The 24163-nt window shown below is 32.6% G+C and overlaps 1 protein-coding gene across 1 annotated transcript in view; it reads right to left on the bottom strand.

Moving 5' to 3' along the window:
- Positions 1–22154, bottom strand: part of LOC127708471 (uncharacterized) — a 36053-nt gene extending 13899 nt beyond the window's left edge. Inside the window, exons 1-4 of the mRNA XM_052213339.1 lie at positions 22071–22154; positions 8859–9131; positions 6359–6631; positions 3252–3299 (exon numbers count right to left, since the gene is read on the bottom strand). Coding sequence (XP_052069299.1) covers positions 3252–3299; positions 6359–6631; positions 8859–9131; positions 22071–22128 — 652 coding nt within the window. The 5' untranslated portion in view covers positions 22129–22154. The remainder of the gene's footprint in view (positions 1–3251; positions 3300–6358; positions 6632–8858; positions 9132–22070) is intronic.
- Positions 22155–24163: the final 2009 nt, after the last annotated feature.

The following is a 24163-nucleotide window of genomic DNA, read 5'->3' as shown; positions in this document are numbered from 1 at the left end:
AATAATAGATTAAATTCCGAAATACGCAGGCATGGCTCTGATCCTTGGCAGTTCAGCGAACAATATTACATGAAATGCACGATGATATTAATCGAAAACAAAGGTGAACGATTCAAATTGTAAAATCAGCCGCTGGACGTTAAATAGTAACCAATCAATAAACGACCATACAATACAATCAATGTGTTTCTATCAATCAATTAATGACAATAAAAGACTTTTGAATGTAAAAGTATGATAGAAATACCTTTATTTTTTTGTAATTACATATCTTTTTTTTATCAAATGAACATTTCTATAAACTGCTCCTGGTTATTAGTACCCGTCAGTTCGTTGCGAAATTTCCTAGCTCTTTTACCGATTCCGAAAAAATAATAATGGAAAAATAAATGTTCCCATGGGAAAAATATATGTTCCCATGGGAAGAATAAATGTTCCCAAGGGAAAAAGATGTTCCCATGGGAAGACAAATTAGTTCCCTTTGGAAATTTAGAATTTCCCATGGAAACAAACTATTTACTTAATATGTTCCCATGGGAAATTGTAGTTCCGATGGGAACTTTAAAATTCCCATGGGAAAAGTACTTTTTCCGATGTGAACTTTAAATTTTCCCATGGGAACTTCTAATATTCCCATGGGAATTTTTAAATTTCCCATGGGAAATGTACTTTTAATCAGATTTAGTGACCACAGTGACATGTTGGGACATATGGGGAATTTTTTTTTTAATGATCTATCACTTGGCCAAAAAATATTTTTGTTATCTTGTAAAACAACAAAGTCAGATTTGCCAATTTTGGAATGGCAAATTTGTCCCGCACAGTGTTATATGATTGCCAATGAGATAAGTCTCTATCCAAGACTAAATGTCATTAATGTAATTAACTAAAGGTTACCGTATGGCTTTTAATGCGATCGTTGGCTAACCCCGCATATAGTATTCTATAAAGGTCAAAGGATATCAAAACGACCAGTGTAAAACAATTCAAACGAGAAAAATAACGGACTGATTTATATAAAAAAAACAATAAATAAATAAGAAGATGTGGTGTAATTGTCAATGAAACAACTATCCACCTAAGACCAAATGTCGTTGATGTATGCACCTAATAACATTATGAACTTCAACATGGAGCCTTGGCTCACGTCGCATAGCAAGCTATATAGGACCACACAATGACTAGTGTTAAACAAGTCAAAAGAGAAAGACAACGGCATGATTAATAAACAAAACAATAGACGAAAAACCAATAGAAACACAGCAAAAAACAAACCCCATTGCATGAATCGAATTCACGTTACACCATCGCACTTTAGCGTGTATTACCTTGGCACTTTAGCGTGTATTACCTTGGCACTTTAGCGCGGCATATACCGTTGCACTTTAGCGTGTCATACCATCAAACTTTAACGTGTCATCAGATCTGATCGCACTTAAATTCACATGAAACTTCATATTTAAAAAACAAGTTAAACATGTTTTATATACTTGAATGGTTAAGTTTTAATCTAAAAGAAGTGAACGTAAACTTTTTTTAAAAAGAAAATCCTTTCTATTATCAAAATATTCATAAATGTACCAATATTGAATTATTGACTTCCCAGGCACTAATTCACCGATATTTTCCCGTATGCAGTGACCTTAACTACGAGACCTCTCGTTATAACTTTGGCCACCGCACAGCGCAAGTGCGAGGGGAAAACCGTGATGAAAGAATGTAAACACACGTGTTCTTGAAGGTTAATACAAATAACAGATTCTTAAAGAACAAATTTAATACAAAAAATCATTTAACAACTGTTAAGGAATAGTTAAATAAACAAATGGGAACACATGGAAAATATAAAAACAAATGTCATGCTCTTTCATTTCTTATCTGTCACGTTTTCCACGTGCTCTGTTTTATTGTTTATCAATGTCACGATCCGGTAAGCTTCGGCAACAAACCCGAAAGTTAATTAGCTTGCGATCAACAACCACTGAATGAATTATAATTTGTCGATAATACGTTATAGATGTGTAATAAATATAAAAAACGTGCATGCAAGACTAAGTTTAGTATGTATGCATGCATTGGTTTAATAATTTCCATACCAATACAATTTCAAGAAACTCGTTTCATATGACTTTAAAAAAACAAACAACCATCGCATTTTAGCGTAGACCATCGCACTTTAGCGTGACCATCGCACATTAGAGTCAAACATATATAAAAAAAAGAGCACAATGTGGAAAAATGTGCGTTCTTATGGTCCTGTAGTATACAAAGTAAAACTATAATATTATAACATTTACAAGGACATTAGAAGTAGTGTAAATTAATATCATTATGCTAAAAGAGTGTTCATGTTAGACTGCGCAAACGATTTGTCATGATGAAACTAGAGTCTGCAGCGTTAAATGTAGTTTTTGCATGACATGTAAACTGACGATTTATATTTTATTCGTGATTGGAAGTGGTAAAATCATTAAAATCTTTGAAATAATTATTGCAGCATTAAATATGCCTTAACTTCTTTATAGTTTGAACGGTTGCAAATTATTTCTGTTCGATACACATATAAGTTCAAAAGGAGATTTCAATTCATTCGTAACACCTTTTCTAACTGTGGGACACAAACAAGTAAAAATATATCACCGCTGAGTTCTCAACGATATTCAAGAGTGAGATCATAAATTTATATTCTGTACTAGGATGTGAAAAAGGACATGATTAACGCGGAAAATTTCGCTGACTAATCATAAAATGACAAACGCATCGTAATATCCCAAACAAGAAGAAATAAAGAAATGTACGGACGCACAGACAGTATCACGCATATGAACTGACTTTGACTAATAATGAAATTAACCACAACATATAGATTGTCCTAAGATAGCTGCAGGGGAAATATATAAACAATAACGTACGACCATAGATGTATAAACCCATATATGGTACGACCATAGATGTATAAACCCATATATATGGGTTTATACATCTATGGTACGACGAAGGTGCAACATTAAAACCAATTAAATCAATTAAGAAGAGAACTAGAAGTCAGAATTAAGCCCATTCAGTTGAGTTTTAAAGCAATTGTATTGCACCTGTTATCAAATCTTACATATGGTTCAACCAGAATTGCTGAAACTTAGCTTATTAGTGTTATCATTATTTTGTTCATTCTTTCACATGTAATATATATCAAGTTAAAACAAGATTGAATACGAAAATGAAACATCTTTATATAATACAACACTATTAACCTGATGCTGTGCCTGGTAGGCTCTCTGTAACTAGAGGATCTGATTGTCCTACAAAGAAATAATAGGTAACCGATTACTATTGTTATTTCATCAAAGAATGATACAATACGTATGGTACTTGTGAATATACACTGGCGTTTAACCAGATAAAGCACTAGTAAAATCACGGTCGCCGCGATATAGCCTTTTTGTGCTGATGCGGAGTAAAACAATCACCAATCAATCAATCAATAAAATCATAAAAGGGGGGAGGGTACTTCATATTATTGGGTATACACGGATGTGCCTAAAATATGGGTCATAATTTTGCGAGATTTTATATAAAAATGACCATCCTTTTTAATGACATCCTATATTAAAACGCATTTACGTTTGATAACTGTAAATTTATTTGGGGCATGATCTACATATCATATATATAAAATGCTATTGAGAATCTTACATTATTAATGGTCAATTACTATATTAAATTAAATCAATAATATATATATATATATGCACTAAACGATGTAAATTCATATATAAAAACTTGAGGATACTAGCTGTATATTTAAGAATTATGAGTGATGATATAGATTCAGTGCTTATATAAGCATGGGCCATATTTTAAATATTGTATATAAGTATAGGTCATTCTTTCTTAAATATTTATATAACTATAGGTACTGAATTTCAGTGAATGTTATATTAAAATGGGTACGTTTTTGAGGCAAAAATGGCACACCCCTGCAAAAAAAAAAATCGAAGTTACCCCAACCCCCGTGAGTAAAATATACATAATATATTTTAATATAACGTTCAAACGCTCTGAGTACACACCCGTGGTAAAATATGAATATATTGTATGTCAGCTGATCTGCAACGTCATGATTCCCATCGCACTACTACGTCGTATGCTTTTTATGAATGAGTTATCCGAGGTCAATCGGTAAAAATGACGTCATTGAACGATGACGTAAGAAAATAAGCCTTCTACAGGAAAGTACACGAATGTAAAACTGAAAGTCATCAAAACACGGAACTTAAACAAGAGATGATAACAAGTTGTTGAAAGCAAAGAATTAAATAAAAGTATCAAAAAGATAATCATTTAACTTTGAACAAACCAGTCTGAGTATGTTATTGTAAGTTATTGTAAATCGTTTAAGCATGTCACTAACTTTTGTTTGTGTCTTTTACGTCAAGTGTGTTTAATGACAGGAATAGCAAATATTCGTTATTAGCCAATTAATCGGTAAGACATTTCATTTATGTGTATACAAGACTTAGTTTTATGTTTTAGTATTCAACTATATGAGCGTTCATGAAACGTTATATGGGATAATCGTCAATAAAACAGCAACCCTCCGACACAAGAAGACCGGGTTAGGTTATTATGTTTTGAATAACGTTCGTTTTTGAAAACAAAGCCATGTTCAAATCCAATAAACAACTTTCGAGTTCGTTGCATTTCCGTCAAAAACTTTGGTTTTAGTGAACTTCATTCGTGCGTTTAGGGGCGTCGTCACTTCCGTTCCTATGTTGAGCGATTGGTTGAAAAAATTATAATGCTATATTGCACGAATTATTCGGCAAATTAAATTCTTATAATTGATATTCAGCACTGATATCATTAGAGAATTGTGATTAAGTACTTAACTTACGGAACTAATTACACCTTATATAAGAATGCCGGATTTTGATTGGTTGTTAGCCAGTGTATTTTTAGCATATTCTAGCATATTTTCCTCATTTCAAACGAATTTGCTTGTTTTTTTCACCACTGCCGGTGAATTTGCCTCAAATTCCCCTCTCTGCCGTGGTATTTGCCATTTTGGATATTCCTTTTTTACCCTCGCGAGCCTGTTCCCGCCAAAATTATTCGGAACCTTTCTTACTTTATCCCGACAACATGGTTAAGCACTATTGATTGAGTTAAACCGAAAACTGTCAGAAATATACATATAAAGAGGGTAAAAAATGTCTATACAAATGAACGATTTAATGATGGAATAACAATGACGTTTACACACATAGATACCATGACGTTACAAAAAGACAGCACTAACGCATATAAGTACATGTATTATTCCCGCGGTACTACGATTTCCCTTCACATGTACAGACAGTTTCAATCAAAATCTATTCGGTGTAATTAAACAGATATATCATGTTATGGAGGGGAATTTGCCAAAATACCAGTCTTGGGACTAAATTTCCCTCGCCTAGCGGCTTGGGAAATTTCACCGTCCCTTGACTGGTATTTTTCGCAAATACCCCTGCATAACATGATATATCTGTTCAAAATATTATTTCTAGTTATCTAGGTATCCTACATAATGACGATCACAAAGACTCTTGATGAACTTTAAAGAGCAGGGATACAGGCGATCCTCTCTATCTGGTAAATGACTTCACAAAGGCGCACAAAATTGACGAACTTTTCCGGTGAAGGACATAACTCGAAAGTGGTCTATAGAACATTGGCTGCACGTGATTGACGTCACAGTTGAAATTGTAACGTCACGGTCAGTTGTATTTTGAACAATGCTGGAGATCAAAACGGACATTTTTGTTTGTATTGCTCGCTCGGAAATTAAAGTCATTTTAAAAGTAAGTTTTCGTGTATCTGTTATTTTTTTTAACGTGAAACTCGATTTTCTATAACGTTTTGGCTTCTTCAAATCTAAATGGCCACCTTTCGAACGTGTATAGGTCCGCTTTGAAGTTTTAAATTTTCCTATTAGAATCAAAATAATTCTGTCATGCCATGCTCTATGCTCATTTCAACATGGGTAGGCATTATATTTGTTAACATTTTACACTTCACTAACTCTCGGTGTAAAGATATTGAATATTATAATACCTACCCATGTTAAAATGAGCATAGAGCATGGCATGAAATAATTCTTTCTTAAATTATAGTGGTACGTACATGTATTTATTTTAGTTATTTTATTTAATCATTGCAAGGGAATAATTTGGGTTTTTAAAACACTAATTCATTGCTGCATAACACTTTTTAAAGCTAAAGAAATTTATCCTTTTAAAATATTTCCCGATATTATAATGGTTGGGTATCGACCATTTCAACACGCGTATTCAATACAATATAAAATTTTGCTTACTTCTACAATAATAGTTAATATTGGCGTATCTTTTATGAAAAAGCCACGAGTCTTTAGTTGTATCTGGTGAGCAGAAGCGTTTGTTATTACATAACTGTTCAAGACGATCTTTGGTACGGTCCGTGTTCATTTCACCACATCTTCCTCCATCACTGTAAGACGAGACCTTTTTAATATGTATGTAGTAATTGTAAATACACTTGACTTCCGCTAACGAATTCGCACAGGTATCAACATAACCACGATTGTAATCAGACCACCACCATGAATCTACTAAAGATGCAAAAAACAATCAACGATTAGATAAATATTGATATCATATACTAGTATTTATTTAGACGTTTATACTTCATTTCATCACATTTATATTAGCAGGTCGCATCAGTTTTCATAGGCGCTGATCATTGGCAATTTTACGCCTTTCTTTGTTTGAATGTTTATCTAAGGTTAAATAAATGTAGTTGGTTTCCCAAACGTTTAGATAGAATGAATATACCAGAAGAAAAAAAACATGTCGTGTTCATTTAACTTGAGTTTGTGATCTTTCATGCCTGTGATTTAAAGCGTCGGTCTTTTATTGATTTTTCTGAAAGAATTGTTATATTTTATATGTGGATATTATTATATTTTTTAAGTAGGATCATCATTATATATTTCCTCACTGACAGATAGAATTTCCTTATACTTCGCCAAAATGTAGATTAATCATGCTTTTTTTTCAAAAATATAATAAAAAGTGAGGGTTACCGTGCTTTTTTTCAACCTTCAAGTCCTGCGGCTAAAATTGGTATAATTTTGCACAGATTATTAAGGAAAAAAACACTTTCTTATGAGTAGAATGAAATCCACGAGGCAGAACTTTGAAATAAAATATGAGAAGATAGGTTCATATTTGTTTTGAAGTGCATTTTATAAATATGGATACTACCACTGCATTGAGTGTGATACGATATTTCTCCACTCGAGACAAATGAATTTTAAAACTTAACTGTCGAGAGTGGAGACATATCTTGGTGCACGAGATTTGGTGGTAAAATATGTTTCTCTGATGATTTCAAGACGATATGCAGACAGATTTCATCTGCAAAAAGGTGTGGTCTATCTTTGTAACGTCACCAGGCATTGTCGCCTATTTCCGTGACGTCATAATAGGAAATTCAGAGGAAAGCAAGAAAAATTGACGTCATAATTTAATTTTGACCAATGAAGAACTCAGATCAAACAAACCACACGTTGATTAAACAAAAATAATCAACAGGTCATAAAAAGGAAAAATCTATCTGACTGGCAATATCAATTTGAAAATGCTTTTTTTTACAATGAATAACAGTCAAGATAAATCTGTCGATGATGTATTATATCTATCTTAAAATGAACGAGAACTAAAACATATTTCAGAAAACAATGTCAATTTTCACCACAATTGATCATGATTAAATAAAACGTCACATTTCAATCTTTGTACGAACAAAATGCCACAGTTAACAAAATTGCAGTTCCACATCTAGATTTTTTGTTATTTTGTAACTGTTTTTAAGACTAACAACATGTAAGCATATAAGAAACTGCATGAAATTGTAATAATGCAAAGTACATAGATTCTCTTGAATAATATCAAACAGAAAGGAACATTGCTAGATCATTGCAAAGAAATCAATTTTCATGACAACATATGAAAATGTTTTGATTTTTACTTGCGACATTTATCAATATATTACACATGTAGGCAAAACACATATTCTTATATAAAGATTGCATAAGTTCAATTCATATCTCATAAGTTTTCTGAAATAAAAACTTTTTCAAAATGTGGGGACTCCAAGGAGGACAAAATAATCAAAATACATTTAAAGGACGACAAGGTTTCTTGGCAATATTCTACACAATTCGAAAATAAATTACAGACACAGAAACAATCGTGGATCTGCCACCATGTATCTCTATTTAATGCACGTTTAGTTGAATTTTAAAGTTACTATACGGTATGTTTTTTGGGTTTTCTCATTGACAAAGGCCATACGGTTGCCTATAATTGCTACATCCACTTCATTTGAACTTTGATGGATAGTTGTCTCAGTGGCAATGATACCACATTTCCTTATTTTCATACTTATCATTTAATAATGGTTTGGTTTATTTCGACATACTTCTTAATAAATGTCATGTTAATAAATATTTTTTGGAAAAAAGACTTGTTTTACAATGAAAAGCAGGATAAACACTTTAATGGGATTTCTTTGTAGAGATCTAAGAAGGTTTCTTTTTATTCTCAATGTTTCTAGAAATATAGCGTTTAAGATATTGTTGTATTATATAGACATTTCTTCCTTATCGTTGATACCGTGTGCTTAGAGGCCTTTCATTTGTTGTTGTGTTGGTTTAGTTGCTGTCTCATTGACATAAACTTCACATCTCCTTTTATTCATAGTTATAAGTAAAATAAACAATAGTTATATAAATACATCTATGTAATGAAGGTGTAAAATTTAAGAATACTTACTAGCACATTTAAATTTTACTGCTAAGCGTCTTGGTGGAGGTTGGCAACTCTTATTTGACAAAATGTCGATTGGAAGAGTACAATTGTTTTGTCGAAGACAATGGTCATTGAAGTAAGTATCTATATTTGAAAGACATATGCGGTTGTTTTTGGCATCCCGACATGGATATTCACCATAAGTAATCCATTTCCAACTTATTGTTTTGTTTTCAGGACAGGTTAAGTTTTGATATCTTTGTGTAGAATTTTCACATAACAATACATTTAAACTTTCTACAAATAAATAAAATTAAACTTTGTTTTTCTATTATATCTTTTACTAGTTGCTATTTCGACCCATCTACGTCGAATTTCTAAAGTTTGCCATCGGCGGTTAGCATGCGTTTGTGTTACTTATTAATTATGTGTCAACAAGAAGTCATCTGGATAATTCTAAATTTAACGAATTCCTTAATTTTAATCTCCGTCTCTCTCTGTCTCTCTGTCTCTCTCTCTCTCTCTCTCTCACACACACACACACACACACACACACACACACACACACACACACACACACACATACACACACAGATAATTGGTAGTACAGGAAATTAACTAATAAATACACGAAAAAAATATTATTTTTCAAAAACAATTTTCCTCGTCAGCAATAATTTTCCGATGTAAAATATATTTCATCATCAGAAATCCTTAACCTAACCAAAACTGATTATCGTTCATCTAAAAGATAGAGAATGGAAAACGAAAGTGTTTTCATTTTTCGTTTTTGATTTCTCAAAAACCAAAACGAAAAACAAAAGTGTTTTCGTTTTTCGTTTTTGATTTATCTAAAACCAAAACGGAAAACGAAAGTGTTTTCATTTTTCGTTTTTGATTTCTCAAAAACCAAAACGAAAAACAAAAGTGTTTTCGTTTTTCGTTTTTGATTTCTCTTAAACCACAACGGAAAACGAAAGTGTTTTCATTTTTCGTTTTTGATTTCACTAAAGATGAATTTTGAATGTAATTTTAATTATTCTCGTTTTATAATGTACAATGTTTTCCTTTCTTGTTTCACAGTCATTGATAGTAAATAATGCCAATGTAAACACCTCGGTGTTCTTTCAACATAATGTAGACAAAATAGACCGCCTGACTTATGAATTGAACTACGGTGATAAATGAATCAAAGCATTTCAAATTACCTTGTTTATATCTTTACTAAAAATGAAATATTATATTTAAATATTAAAGGAATCATAAATTTAAATTGTACAATATAATATTATATAAGTATGGTACAAATAGATAGATTGATTACAACATCACATTAACAAGGGAGGTTACTACTTTTAAAACTGATAAGAAAACTAGTCCATTCCTTAAAGTATACATGCACAGCGGTTATCAGATCTATAGTATTTAAATCGAAGTTAATGTCGACGGATGCAAAAGTCTTTATCAATCTGAACAATAAGGGTGCGTGATCTTTACTTTTAAGTTTAGAAAGGTTGATCTAAGATGATTAGAATTGATGACCAAGGTCCATCTGCCAGTATTATACGAACATTCAGGACGATAATGTGTTTTGCTTGATCAATTGATTGAAAAACAAATTTGCGCAATTTCACAATTCAAACCGGGATTAGCATTCAATCACTTTGCCATTTGGAGCCTATTCGGTATTAGTTTTGCTTATTTGTGAAAGTTATATGGCGACCTTAACTGGAGGGTGTGGATGGGGGTTTACGGAATAGAGAATAGTGGGCAAAAAATATATATAAAAGAGACAATGAACCAAGACATAAAAAATAGAATAATGAGGTGTTTAAATATGAATAGAACAAAATAATTGGCAAAAAGTAAAAAGAAATAAAGAATAGAGATAAATGGCCTAAAACACTAATTAAAGAATAGAGAAAAATGGTATAACATATCAAAGAATACAGAAATGAAGAACCCCGCATCCAGACCATCGTACTAGTTGCCTAAACCAACGTTGTTTTGTCTCCGGTAGATTGTTATGGTTATCATACGTTTTCTTTTTATTTCTGTGCCTATCAATTAAGACGTGAGCTTTCATAATTTGCCAGCTTATTACATTATAAAAAAAGACTAAGCCGAACATCACCCTGGATTTTTCTCAAGGAGACCTCAGCTACCCACCCTACCACACCATTACCGAAAAGTTAATAAAAAAATGTCTACAGCAATACTTTTGTCCGCACTTGGTGCAAAGGGAAGCTGGGTAGCTGAGGTTTACAGTAGAAAAAATCCAGGGTGTTGTTCGGCTTAGTTTTTTTTCTCTAAAATAGGTCCAAAGTTGAGGTCGGATACCCTACCCAACCCTTCCCGAAAAGATAATAAAAAAAATTCTACGGCAATACTTTTGTCCGCACTAGGTGCAAATGTAAGCTAGAGATCTAGCGCATACTTGATAAAAATTCCTAGTTTAGGTATAGCACGGATTATTTTTTTTAAAGCTAATAAATAATTTCCTTGTCCACCATACTTTGAGTACAAAAAAATAAACCTTTCGTCCAATCATAAGTAAGCGAAATCCACTGGTTCAGAAGTAGAATGTTTTGTCAAAACAGTTTTGTGTGGCAAAAAAAAAAGTTAAAGCACGAGTGAAACTTTCTTTTCTTCTAATGCAGAACAATAGTTACTTTTCATGAACTATTTGACAGGATGCCGAAAATATGGAAAGCTATTTCACACAATAGTGCAATTTTGCCAACATTTAAAATAATTTCATAATTATTTACGATTCCATATACACTCAAAAGTGTTGACTATTTAAAATGTAAAGCGTGCAGCACGCTGTGTGATATATTGAAAGCGATTTCTATTGCATTTTTATAATTAATGAACAAGAAATGAAATTTTAAAATTCATTGAATAATGTCTTTGACTGCTTAATTATTTATTAAAAACTGATAATATAGTGGTTATATATTAATAAAAACATCTGAAGAACGTTTGAATCTTATGCAACATTTGGGTTTATATAAATATCTGAAAACTGGCTGCTAGCGAAGTGGTTGCTAGCGAGTGGCTGCTTGCTTGAGCCTGGTCTTACAAACTCCGCATTTTCATTCACGTCTTCACATTACAGGTTGCAACACCATGCCAAATTATTGGGTTGCAATAAACGTTTAGCAAATTATGCCAATGTGCTTTCCCATGGGATTTTATGCAGAACAATTACCGGAAATCTATGGTAGTTTGCAAAATAATTGTCAAAATCGAAATCTTACTGAACAAAGTAGATACCCACATTAAAAAAGGTTGAGGCATTGAAGGCCAAATAAGTTTTCATATTTCACATTCTTGCGTGTCTAATTGTAATCAGACGGTCATTGTAGAGTTCCAAGAAGTTTACAAATTAATTTAATACAAAGGCAAAAAATAATGTAAGTTTCATTGGTGAAATATTAAATTAATTAAGACTGAGAATGGAAATGAAGAATGTGTCAAAGAGAAAACAACCCAACCAAAGAGCAGACAACAGCCGAAGGCCACCAAATGAATGGGTCTTCAATACAACGGGAAAATCCCGCAACCAGAGGCGGACTTAAGCTGGCCCCTAAATAAAAATGTATACTAGTTCAGTAAAAATGGACGTCACACTAAACTAAAAATAAAAAAAAAAAAACATACAAGACTAACATGGGTCAGAGTCTCCTGACTTGGGACAGGCGCACAAAATGAGGTGGGGTTAAACATGTTTTGTGAGATCTCAACCCTCCCCCTATACCACTATAGCTAGCCAATGTAGAGTAAACAAACACACTTCAATACGCACAGTAAAACTCAGTTTAAAAGAAGTCCGAGTCCGATGTCAGAATAGGTAACAAAAGAAACTAAGCAAAAAGACAATGATTCATAACTTAACAAAGGATTACTAGCAGTAACTGACATACCAGCTCCAGACCTCAATTAAACCGATTGAAAGATTATGTCTTCATCACATGAAAATCAAGCACAATCCCTCCTGTGAGGGGTTTAGTATCATACCGTCATTAAATATATGAGAAGAAAATGACTCGTATAATGCCAACAACTGGTTTTAGAATTAATGTGGTTATTACCGATGCAAAAACCCTATAAGTGAATCAATATTAATACCAAAATATGTCATCTTTAATGAGCCTCCTGATGATTATTTGATTATCTAGGACTGTATTTTAGATTAATTAATTACCAAGTTTAGAAAATAAATTTCTGTGTATAGCAAACATATAAAATTTGGCTTGAAAGACGTCAATGTTTTTCGCCTCGCTCCGCTCGGAAAAATGGTTAAGAATTAAATCCGAAGATTGAACGCGTTTGTCCAGTTATCTTATTAAAATGCATACATATATTAACGTGCTCATACATATAAGTATAACGAAATCAGAGATATATCTTGTAATTAGATTGGTTCGTCTAATTAAGTATTTTTATCTGAAGTAAATTTACTAACTTCTTTAATAGAGGATTTGAACAAGAATGTGTCCATAGTACATGAACGCCCCACTCGCACTATCATTTTCTATGTCCAGTTGACCGTGAATTTGCGGTCAGAACTTTAACTTGGCATTAAAATTAGAAAGATCATAATATATCATAAGGAACATGTGAACTGAGTTTCAAGTTGATTGGACTTCAACTTCATCAAAAACTACCTTGACCAAAAACATTAACCTGAAGCGGAACAGATGGATGAACGGAAGAACGAACGGACGCACAAACCGAAAAACATAATGTCCATAAATGGGACATAAAAAAGTACTGAAATTGAATGAAGGTCTGGTAAATCTAACCATAACAAGCATATCCAAATAAAATTCCCTGAAGTCAAAAACAACTTCCCCCACCTGAGATCTATTTCCACAACTTCTGTAATATTGTATTTATCAATAATAATATAAATAGAAATTGTATGTACGTAAATTAAAAACGATCAGGGTAAACTTATCAATCATTTAAATAAACTTATTTTAAAAGGTTACCAATTGAACACTGTGAATAGATCTTTGAATATTGTTTTAATTGGTATAGATATTAATTTTGTTATCAGTAACTTAAAACCATACTACATATTATTGTTATACACACCAAGGTACTACAATCTGTTGATACCTATTATTTGGCATTGCACAAGGTCATGTCTTTCTCTGACTGTTAATAACGTCTTTACACTAAGTCCATTGGATGTTGGATGTGTACTGATTGATATTTTAGTCTTAGATGCATGATTTTTTTTATTAGTTGTTATTGGCTTTTAAACTAGCCGTCAGTACTGCGATTACTCTCAGATCTGTACGTTGTGTCCTTTATTTGTTTATTAAAGATGTATAAATACCCTGCCACGTCCGGTCTGTGCTTTTGTTAGATGTTTTTTTTTTCCTGTTTTTATCGATCTGATATGTTAATTAAGCCCTTTTCAACTGATTTTCATAGTTTGTTCTTATGTTGTGCTGTAACAAAACTGTCCCAGGTTAAGGGGAGGGTTGAGCGCTCACAAACATGTTTAACCCCGCCACATACTGTATGTGCCTGTCCCAGGTTAGCAGCCTGTAGTTCAGTCGTTGTCGTTTGTTGATGTCTGTCATATTTGTTTTTTGTTTTATTGTTTTATAAATTAGGCCGTTATTTTTCTCTATTGAACTCTTTCATATTTTTCATGTGAGGGCCTAGTATACCTGACTATACTGTATGGTTTTTTTCTCATTGTTGAAGGTGGTACGGTTGCCTACATTGTATATATAACTGCTTACAGCCACTTCATTTGAACTTTGGGGATAGTTGTCACATTGGCAATCATACCACATCTCCTTATTAAAAAATGTTGAGGGGGTTGAAATTTGTATTTCTTAGGAAAGTTCAAATGTTTTCCTCCCAGGTCACCCAGTTTTAATTGGATATTTTCACAATTTGCTGTACCCTTGGATTTGTGTTTAGAGACAACCAGAGCTTACTGCCTGTTGATGGGTAGTTGAAGGCCGTATTGTGAGCTCTAGGTGTCTTTTTGTGTATTGCATATGGTGATTTGGTGATGTCTTCATGCCATTGTCCCATTACTTTGTATAGACAGCTTATAAGTCAACCTTATCTATCAAAGACGACAAATGATGGCCAAAGCTCTCCTGGGCTTTTGTATAGTCAGGCGAGAAACAAGATATAAACTGACTTGGCTTGGTATAAACATGTATATTTAATAAACTCGAATAAATTCTAGTCAAATTAATATTTTAAGACAACAAAAAGTATAAAAGTGTAAAAAAAAATGTTTTTGATAAATGTTGAAAATATTATTAGGGCCCCGCCGAATGGCAGCGCCCTATAGTGATCAGTCCGTCCGTCCGTCCGTCCGTCCGTCCGTCTGTCTGTCCGTCCGTCCCTAACAAATTGTGTCCACTCTATATCTAGAGAACCGTTACAATTTCAAAGTTTATACTTGACATGTATATTAACCAACACCAGAGGGTGTGTCATAATGTATGTACAAATTCCTAGGTCAAAGGTCAAAGTCAAAAACTTTGGTTTCAGTTGAGAACCCCATGTCCTATGGTAAAGATAGTGTCCGCTCTATATCTTGAAAACCGTTATGATTTCAAAGTTTATACTTGACATGTATATAAACCAACACCAGAGGGTGTGTCATAATTTATGTACAACTTCCTAGGTCAAAGGTCAAGGTCAAAAACTTTGGTTTCAGTTGACAACCCCATGTCCTATGGTAAAGATACAATTTTTTTAATGCACATTATTCACAGCGGGGCCCACAGAGATGGCTCCCATCTCAATGATATCTAGTTGTGCTTGTGATTGGCCGTGGATAAAGGCATTTTTTATGGTCTGGGTTAAAAAAAAGTATTAACTTCGGGTACAAATCCCTGCCCCACCCCAGAGAATCAAATGGTGGCTTCCTTGGGAACAATAGAGATTGAAGATGTTGAGAATGAATATCAGATAATATTTTTTCGTTCTACGGCGACGTTAAAGGAACACCAATCAGTCAATCGATCTTTATGACTATGGCTTCAGTTTTGTAATATTCCTTGTTGTAAAAGTTCATTTTTTGCTTTGTGTAGACTTATCAAAACTTGGTTTAGATCTACGAAAACTAATGAATGGTCATGTGTGGTTTATATGCCTACCGATGTCTAGATATGATACGATGCTACCGGACATAGAAAAAAACTGTCCCTTTTTCATGGAAAATTAAACTGTAACAGTATATTAAAGAATACAAAACTGGCTCTCTTTTCTGTAAATACAAATAAAAAGCTGACATGGGTTAAACTAAAGCTAGAAATCCCAATCTCCCGACATCAATTCATTTAAAAAGACCATATATAGATGTAAGAAGATGTGGTATGAGTGCCAACGAGACAACTCTCCATCCAAGTCACAATTTGTAAAAGAAAACCCATTAAAGGTCAAAGTACGGTCTTCAACACGGAGTTTTGGCTCACACCGAACAGCAAACTACAAATGGCCCCAAAATGACCAGTGCAAAACCATTCTAACGGGAAAACCAACGGTCTAATCTATATACTAAACGAGAAACGAGAACACTTATGAACCACATCAACAAACGACAACTACTGAACACCAGGTTCCTGACTTAGGACAGGTGCAAACAAATGCAGCGGGTTTAAACGTTTTAAGGTAGCACTACAGTCTAACAATGATTTTTTGAAGATATTTTTTTATCGCATAATTTTGAATTAAATAATATTCTGCACAGTTTGTAAAAATCCAAAAGTCATTATCATATCACAACAGGTAAAATTGATAATGAACTTATGTAAATAAAAACACATGGTAATTAATCTAAATATATAGGCATTTGGGAGGGACTAATATGTCAATCATATGTTGATACCAGTGTCCAGTTGTTAATCCCTGACCACAAGATAAATATTGTGGTCTTATCTCATTGTATTGCAACAAAAGTAATTTATATAACATGTTTATAAACAGAGAAAAAGAAAAAGATATGAAAAGGAAAAAATTTAAAGGGAAGAAATCTACAAAAAATGAAAAAAAATATGGAAAAGAGTGTGAAAGTATCTCTGAAAGCCTCTGACTGCCTGTATAAATTTCTTCTATTTGGTCTTCTACATTTAAATACAGTTTTAGGCATTTTAACCAATTTTAAGTTCATGTGAAATTTTTCAATTCCATAAAACTCAAAAATCATGTGGGAGTGTCTTTTTTTAAAGAAGTGGATGGTCATGGATCTTTTCTGAACATGTCTTTTGATGCACAATTTTAATGTTCTAGATAATTTCAGTAATAGTATATTTCTTTTTAAAATACAAATGAAAATTATTCTTTATAGTGAGAATAATGATGTTAAATATTGATTATATGCAGCTAGTCAATCATGTTATTTTCTTATCTTGTTAGACTGTCTGGACATAGGCGGAGCTTTGTCTATATTTAATTACTACATCACAGATATTGGTCAAATCTGTGACGTCAAACTCCCGCCAAAAGCCAAGTTAGTGTTGCACAGTGCCACACATAATGCAAAATTTACAGCATTAGAGCATCAAAGAGACAAAGTGTGTGGTTCTATTGATAAAGTAATGGTGTCAGACCACTCCTGGGGTGTTCCCAGTAGAATTTTTGTATCTATGTTGCATTTATAGGGGTTCTAAGGGGGAAATTCCGTTTTTAGGTCATTTCTCAGAACAATTTTTCATGAGATTTGTTAGGAAAAAATGAAAATATAAACTTGACTTTGATATACGTGATTAAAGGGAGTATTTTCTACAATACAGTGTCCCAGTTTTTGGATAATGTGTTTCTAAATAAATTTATAGGTCTCCAAAGATGAAAGGTGAAATGAGGTTTGGCACCCAGCAGTTAAATCAATATATCTTCTTACTGGAGGCATATATCAAAAATCTGAGACACGGTTTTGCAGCTTGTATATGGTTGATTAAAGGGATGAAAACAAATTTTTACTACCATTTGACCTGAATGTGCCATTTCCATCCAAGTTGGAAGACCACTTTTTTGGAAATTAATTAACTATATTTTGAGATTTATCATACCAAAATAAATTTATCAATGGATTAAGAAAGGGTAATATTTCAGCTTTAAAATGAGTTGAAGATTTTAAAAATCCATTGAGTAGTTTTGGAGAAATTAATCTTTAAAAAACTGTTGGTTGGAGTCAGAAAATTTTGACTGTAGTGCTACCTTAATAGGTACCAAATTCACCATTACCCGAAACAATAGTGTAACATATGACATTAAAATTTAACGTTGAAGGGCTAAACTTGCATTGAGCCTTGTTTAGGCCCTAAAATAGAAAATAAAGAGATGTGGAGTAAATGTGCATGGGACAACATCGCACACATTACATGGAAAAAAATGAAAATTATCAATGAACAGGGCTTTTATTCCTGTTCTTCATCTTGAAAGTAGCCGGGGGGTCTTCAACGAGGCAACGAACCCTTCATACCCTAAAAACAACAGCCACACACCTGACTATGTGGATTACAATGTTTTGCTGTATCCTACATATGACTTTTGATGTTGTCCCTAAATACTAAAAGTCTTACACTGAATCTATATATTTTGATATATTGTCGAAAAAATAAATAAAACAAAATTTGCGTTTTAGATTAAGAAAGGGTCCGAAAGAAACGTTCAGAATGCACGATTTTGCGTCATTTTTTCCAGATCTTTGGGGACCTAGACCCCTCGCCCAAAATATATTTTGCTTCACTTGTGATAGAGGCTAGTTATACGGCCCTGTCTTATCACCTTAGATCAACCTTTCTAAACTTAAAAGTAAAGATCACGCACCCTTATTGTTCAGATTGATAAAGACTTTTGCATCCGTCGACATTAACTTCGATTTGAATACTATAGATCTGATAACCGCTGTGCATGTATACTTTAAGGAATGGGCTAGTTTTCTTATCAGTTTTAAAAGTAGTAAAACCTCCCTTGTTAATGTGATGTTGTAATCAATCTATCTATTTGTACCATACTTATATAATATTATATTGCACAATTTAAATTTATGATTCCTTTAATATTTAAATATAATATTTCATTTTTAGTAAAGATATAAACAAGGTAATTTGAAAGGCTTTGATTCATTTATCACCGTAGTTCAATTCATAAGTCAGGCGGTCTATTTTGTCTACATTATGTTGAAAGAACACCGGGGTGTTTACATTGGCATTATTTACTATCAATGACTGTGAAACAAGAAAGGAAAACATTGTACATTATAAAACGAGAATAATTAAAATTACATTCAAAATTCATCTTTAGTGAAATCAAAATCGAAAAACGGAAACACTTTTTATTTTCATTTTGGTTTTAGAGAAATCAAAAACAAAAAATGAAAACACTTTTTATTTTCATTTTGGTTTTAGAGAAATCAAAAACAAAAAATGAAAACACTTTCGTTTTCCGTTTTGGTTTTAGAGAAATCAAAAACGAAAAACGAAAACACTTTTGTTTTTCGTTTTGGTTTTTGAGAAATCAAAAACGAAAAATGAAAACACTCTCGTTTTTTGTTTTTTGTTTTTGATATTTCAAAATGAAAAACGAATGGACGCAAATATACACGGACCATTGTGTCCGCTTAATGTATTTACCAAACTTCAATTCGAAACGTATATGTCGCAAAATACTGCTGACACATGATTAGAAACGTGGCGGACGAACTTAAAATTTCTGAATGAAACACAGAAAAGAAATAAAAAAAAATTTTGGGAAGTGCGGAAAATTCATAAATCTACAAGGATGTCATCTATCTGCTTTTCTCAAAAAGGTTTAGGCTGTGCAGTCGAATAAAAAAAAAAACAAAAAAAAACCAGAATTTAAAAATCGTAATCGGCCAATGAAAACTTCTGCTTTATCTCTTTAAAGACAGTAATGAAATGTTGCAAATGTAACAAAATACAGATATGAAACGAAATTTATAACTATACGTTTCTAGTGTAATTTAGGAAGACAAGACAGCTGATTCCAATCTATAGTGTGTGATAACATTTTGTGAGGGAATTCGATGTTTGCTATACAACGGTTCATTTCAACGCACTTTAAGACAACACAACGAACCCAATCAGAATGATTTTTTTTTAAGTGTTTTAAGAAATGATTTTACTCTGTATCCATGTATTGTTTGTGAAACAATAAATGTTTTAAAAGGGCGAATTTTCTGTATAAAGTCAATAATTATGTAGACTTTTGAATCCCAAACTTTCTATTGCCTTAAATACGCAAATGAAAGATCCAAAAACTATACCAATACAGAACGACATGTTTTTGAAATTATAGCAAAACTGTTGGTTGACAAATTTTTATTCGGTATTGCAAAAAAATGAACTTAAAACATCTGTCATTTTCTCTCTACCCAATTTACCCCTATTACTTATTATGATGTGGACCGGTCATTGTTATTGAATCTTACGCAATTTGATTGGATTAAGTTATTTATTAGATACAAAACAAAGGTAACAACAACAAAAAACAGGCTGGTAACTTCCGTTTCAGTATAGTTTCTGCACGAGTTGTCAGGTAAAGTCCGAGGCGATAGCCGATGACCTTGACCTGACTACAAGTGCAGAGAAAACTATACAGCTGGTTGTTACCATCCCGTGTCTTTTGTTATTTTTGTTTTGTATCTGACTTGGGGTGGGGGGGGGGGGGGGCAAAACATCACTTATGGAAGTGTGTGGAGCGGGTTTTGTCCCGTTTCCAGGGTCCTACGCGCTGGGATTTATATATACCCCTACACACCAAGAAAAAACATACGTACGTACAAACAAACAAAGAAATATGTTTTTGCCCCCTCCCTTAATTTCGAAAGTGCTGAATGGCAATTTCTCCCCTTCCCCGGCTCAAACCCCCCCCCCCCCCCCCCCAAAAAAAAACAACAACATAAAAACAAAAAACAAACAAAATAAACAACAAAAATAACATGTATTGAAAAATAACGGATTTAAATTTTTGGATCTACATATTTTGTAAATCAAATTTATTTTATCAGTTTATTTTCATGCTCATTACAGTAATGTAATATTCGAGTAGACCCAAGTATTGATCATGTGACAACATTTTTTTTCATTTCCATCCCAATGTTCAAAATGAGTGGTAGTTTATTTGACGTTGAGACTGATTTTGCGCTATCACAATTCGACTTAAACAAATTCCTTCAACATGAAGAGAAAACGGGAAATTCTCCGAATTGTTCGATTTAGACGACTGATCGAAAGATTTCAGCTTAACTACTAAGCAAACTGACGAGATGTTTGTACATGGAAACATTTTATGGTTACAGTTACTCTTGCAGTCTGCTATTTCGTAGACACTTTATCTAATTTCAGCATTTTGGGACATAGTTAGAGCTTTTTTATAAATATAATTTTTATGAACACTAGTACTTTTCATATAAATTATATTTAATATGAAAACGAGTAATATGGTCACAAGGTGTACGACAAAGTGCCTATAAACTCACTGAATGCACGAGTGACTCTATTCATAAAAAGTGTCCATGCAACTTCAAAAAAGTGTCCATGTAACACCCGTTATTGTACGGTTTTACTATAGCTCTGCTGGGGGCAAAGTCGTACAATATTAGTTTACCTTCAAACTGTTTATTTTTTTCATACACTATATTGATTAAATCAGAACATGCATGAATGTGTACAGTAACTTAAATGATCTTAAAACTGGACGAGTCCATATTATTTTTTATCAATGAAACTAAAGGTATGAAAGGTAAGAATTGCCACTTCTTATATTTTCACAAAATTTTCCACATATAGAGTAGATAAATTATTCTTAATAGCCTATTCCGGAGAAGAAGAAAAAAGTTTACAAATCAGACGTGTTATTCCATTAAACAAGTCATTTTTCGATGAGAAATGCCGAAATACATTTTACGCACGGCTACGCCAGGTAAAATTATTATTTATCTTAACCAAAAACAAAAAACAAACAAACAAATCAGTCTCATTATAATATTATAATTACAATTAATCCCAAACAAAAGAAGTCAGTAAATAAAGTTAAAATATGTCCGATCTGCCTATTTTAGGACATCATTTTCAATACGATCGTTTTAAGGTCAATTTCGTCTACATCACAAAATCTTGTTAGGCACTACAATAATAAAATTGACACAATAATACCCATTTTATATTATCATGATCATTATGGTACATTTGTATTAGATGGATTAACAATATAACTCACCGATGGCTTTGACTAAAAACAAAATTTCAGAAACAATATATATCCGTATTTTAGCCATCTTGACAACCGGTAGATTGCTGAGTGTCCAACAGGAAGATTTAAGTAGCCATACATATATGTGTACAGGAAATGAACTCTTGACTATGAAAAAAAAAATTGTCATCAGTTTTAAAAGATAAAGTTTATTTAATGTATAAATGTAAGTGTATGTTTACATTACAATTCCAACAAATTCCAACTTTTGAAATTTTCAAAGAACAACGTATACTATTGAAATTAAGACATTGTAAGGGATAAATTAATTTTTTTTTAATAAACATAAAAGATCACAGAAATGCAATATATTTGTTTCATAATAAATTATTATCAATTCAAGATGACCTTAAAACACTCTTTTTTTTATCAAATATCTTATACGAATATAGAAAATCCGAGACACTGCCTTTGAATACGAATACTTTATAAAACCAATTATTTGCCAATAAAGATCACAATGATCACATATATACACAACTGTCCTGGTATGGACTGTTTTTTTGCTCATTGTGGAAGGCCGTACAGTGATATAATAATTGCTACCTTTTACATCATTATGTCTCTAAAGAGCACTAATCTTATTTGTGTGATTTGTGGTCTAGTTTCAAAATTCTTCACAAAATTTAAGATAGGTCACCCTTTTGAAAATATCCTTAAATAAGAAATAAAGGAGTGGTCATTATCTTTCATTTGGGGAGATGAGAGGAAACATCTGAATTTCGCTAATTTTTTTTAGGGACCCACCTTAAAGAAGAAGAAAAAAATCAAGACCCCCCTTTCCAAAGACATGACAATTTCACTCCCCCACCCCACCCCACCCCCCAAAAAAAAACAAAAAAAAAAACAAAATAAACTTTACAATACTTTTATTTTTTTCAACAAGAAATATATGCATACCATTTCTATTTATATTATTATTTTTCAATATATAGTGCATCATGATCAGTATTTGATAAAAAGCTTTAAATGGGGTAGTTGTTTGTAACTACAAAAAACCTTATTTAAATAGATAAAAATAAGGAGATATGGTATGATTGCCAATGAGACAACTATCCACCAAAGTTAAAATGAAGTGGATGTAAGCAATTATAGGCAACCGTACGGCCTTCAACAATAAGAAAAACCCATATCGTATAGTCGGCTAAATAAAAAGCCCCGACATGAAAAATAGGAAACAATTCAATTGAGAAAACTAACGGCCTAATTTATAATAAAACAATTTACGAAAAACAAATATGACAGACATGAACCAACGATAATGCATATACCTGCTATGGTTTCATTGACATTTACCACACCTTCATTCAATTTCATCACATTGATCCTATCCTTAATTAAAGAAGTTACTAAATTGACTTCAGATAAAAATACTGTCCCAGAAGAACATGTTGAAACTTAGGATTTTTTTCTGAACAATTGAGCCGCGCGGAGCGAGCGAAAAAAAATGCCTTTCCTGCCAATAAATTATATTTTCTTTATTGTAAGGGGAAGAATTGGGTTTGGGTCGCCTGACTCCATATATCCAGGTTATAAAGGAAAATTATTAAAGTTAAGACATATTAAAAATGCCACACTTGACTGCTAGATATCATCTTGCACCATTGAAATATATGCCCAATCATGAGTTTTGCGATAATCATGTAAGGAAACAACTAAAATGTTGTCAGTGTTATTATTATATGGAAAGGGGCATAATATAAAGAAAACCCTCCGAAAACCTGTAAAAACTGAAAGACATCAAACCATTATTCCCTAATATTGTCATTCTTCATGTACAACACACAAACAGAAGATGGGCATGACTCACTTGGATAAAACCTTAAACATTGAAAAGAAGTTTGAAGTAAAAAATTATGACACAATAGTTATAGATATGACATCTGAATCGAGTGTTAGACACTTCTGTTGAATAATTAGATACTGATTTCGAGAATTCATCATATTAGCAAATTAGTTTATGCATGTCTAAAATACCAAAATGCTAAAATCTTCTAAATTTTATTGATGCCCCCTCCCCCATCTGTATTATTGAAAAATTAAATACCCTCGTTACCATT

The sequence above is a fragment of the Mytilus californianus genome, unplaced genomic scaffold (assembly GCF_021869535.1).
Source record: "Mytilus californianus isolate M0D057914Y unplaced genomic scaffold, xbMytCali1.0.p SCAF_7, whole genome shotgun sequence".
NCBI classification, from domain to species: Eukaryota; Metazoa; Mollusca; class Bivalvia; order Mytilida; family Mytilidae; genus Mytilus; species Mytilus californianus.
The sequence above is the reverse complement of the archived record's forward strand: the minus strand, read 5'-3'. Positions and strand labels throughout refer to the sequence as shown.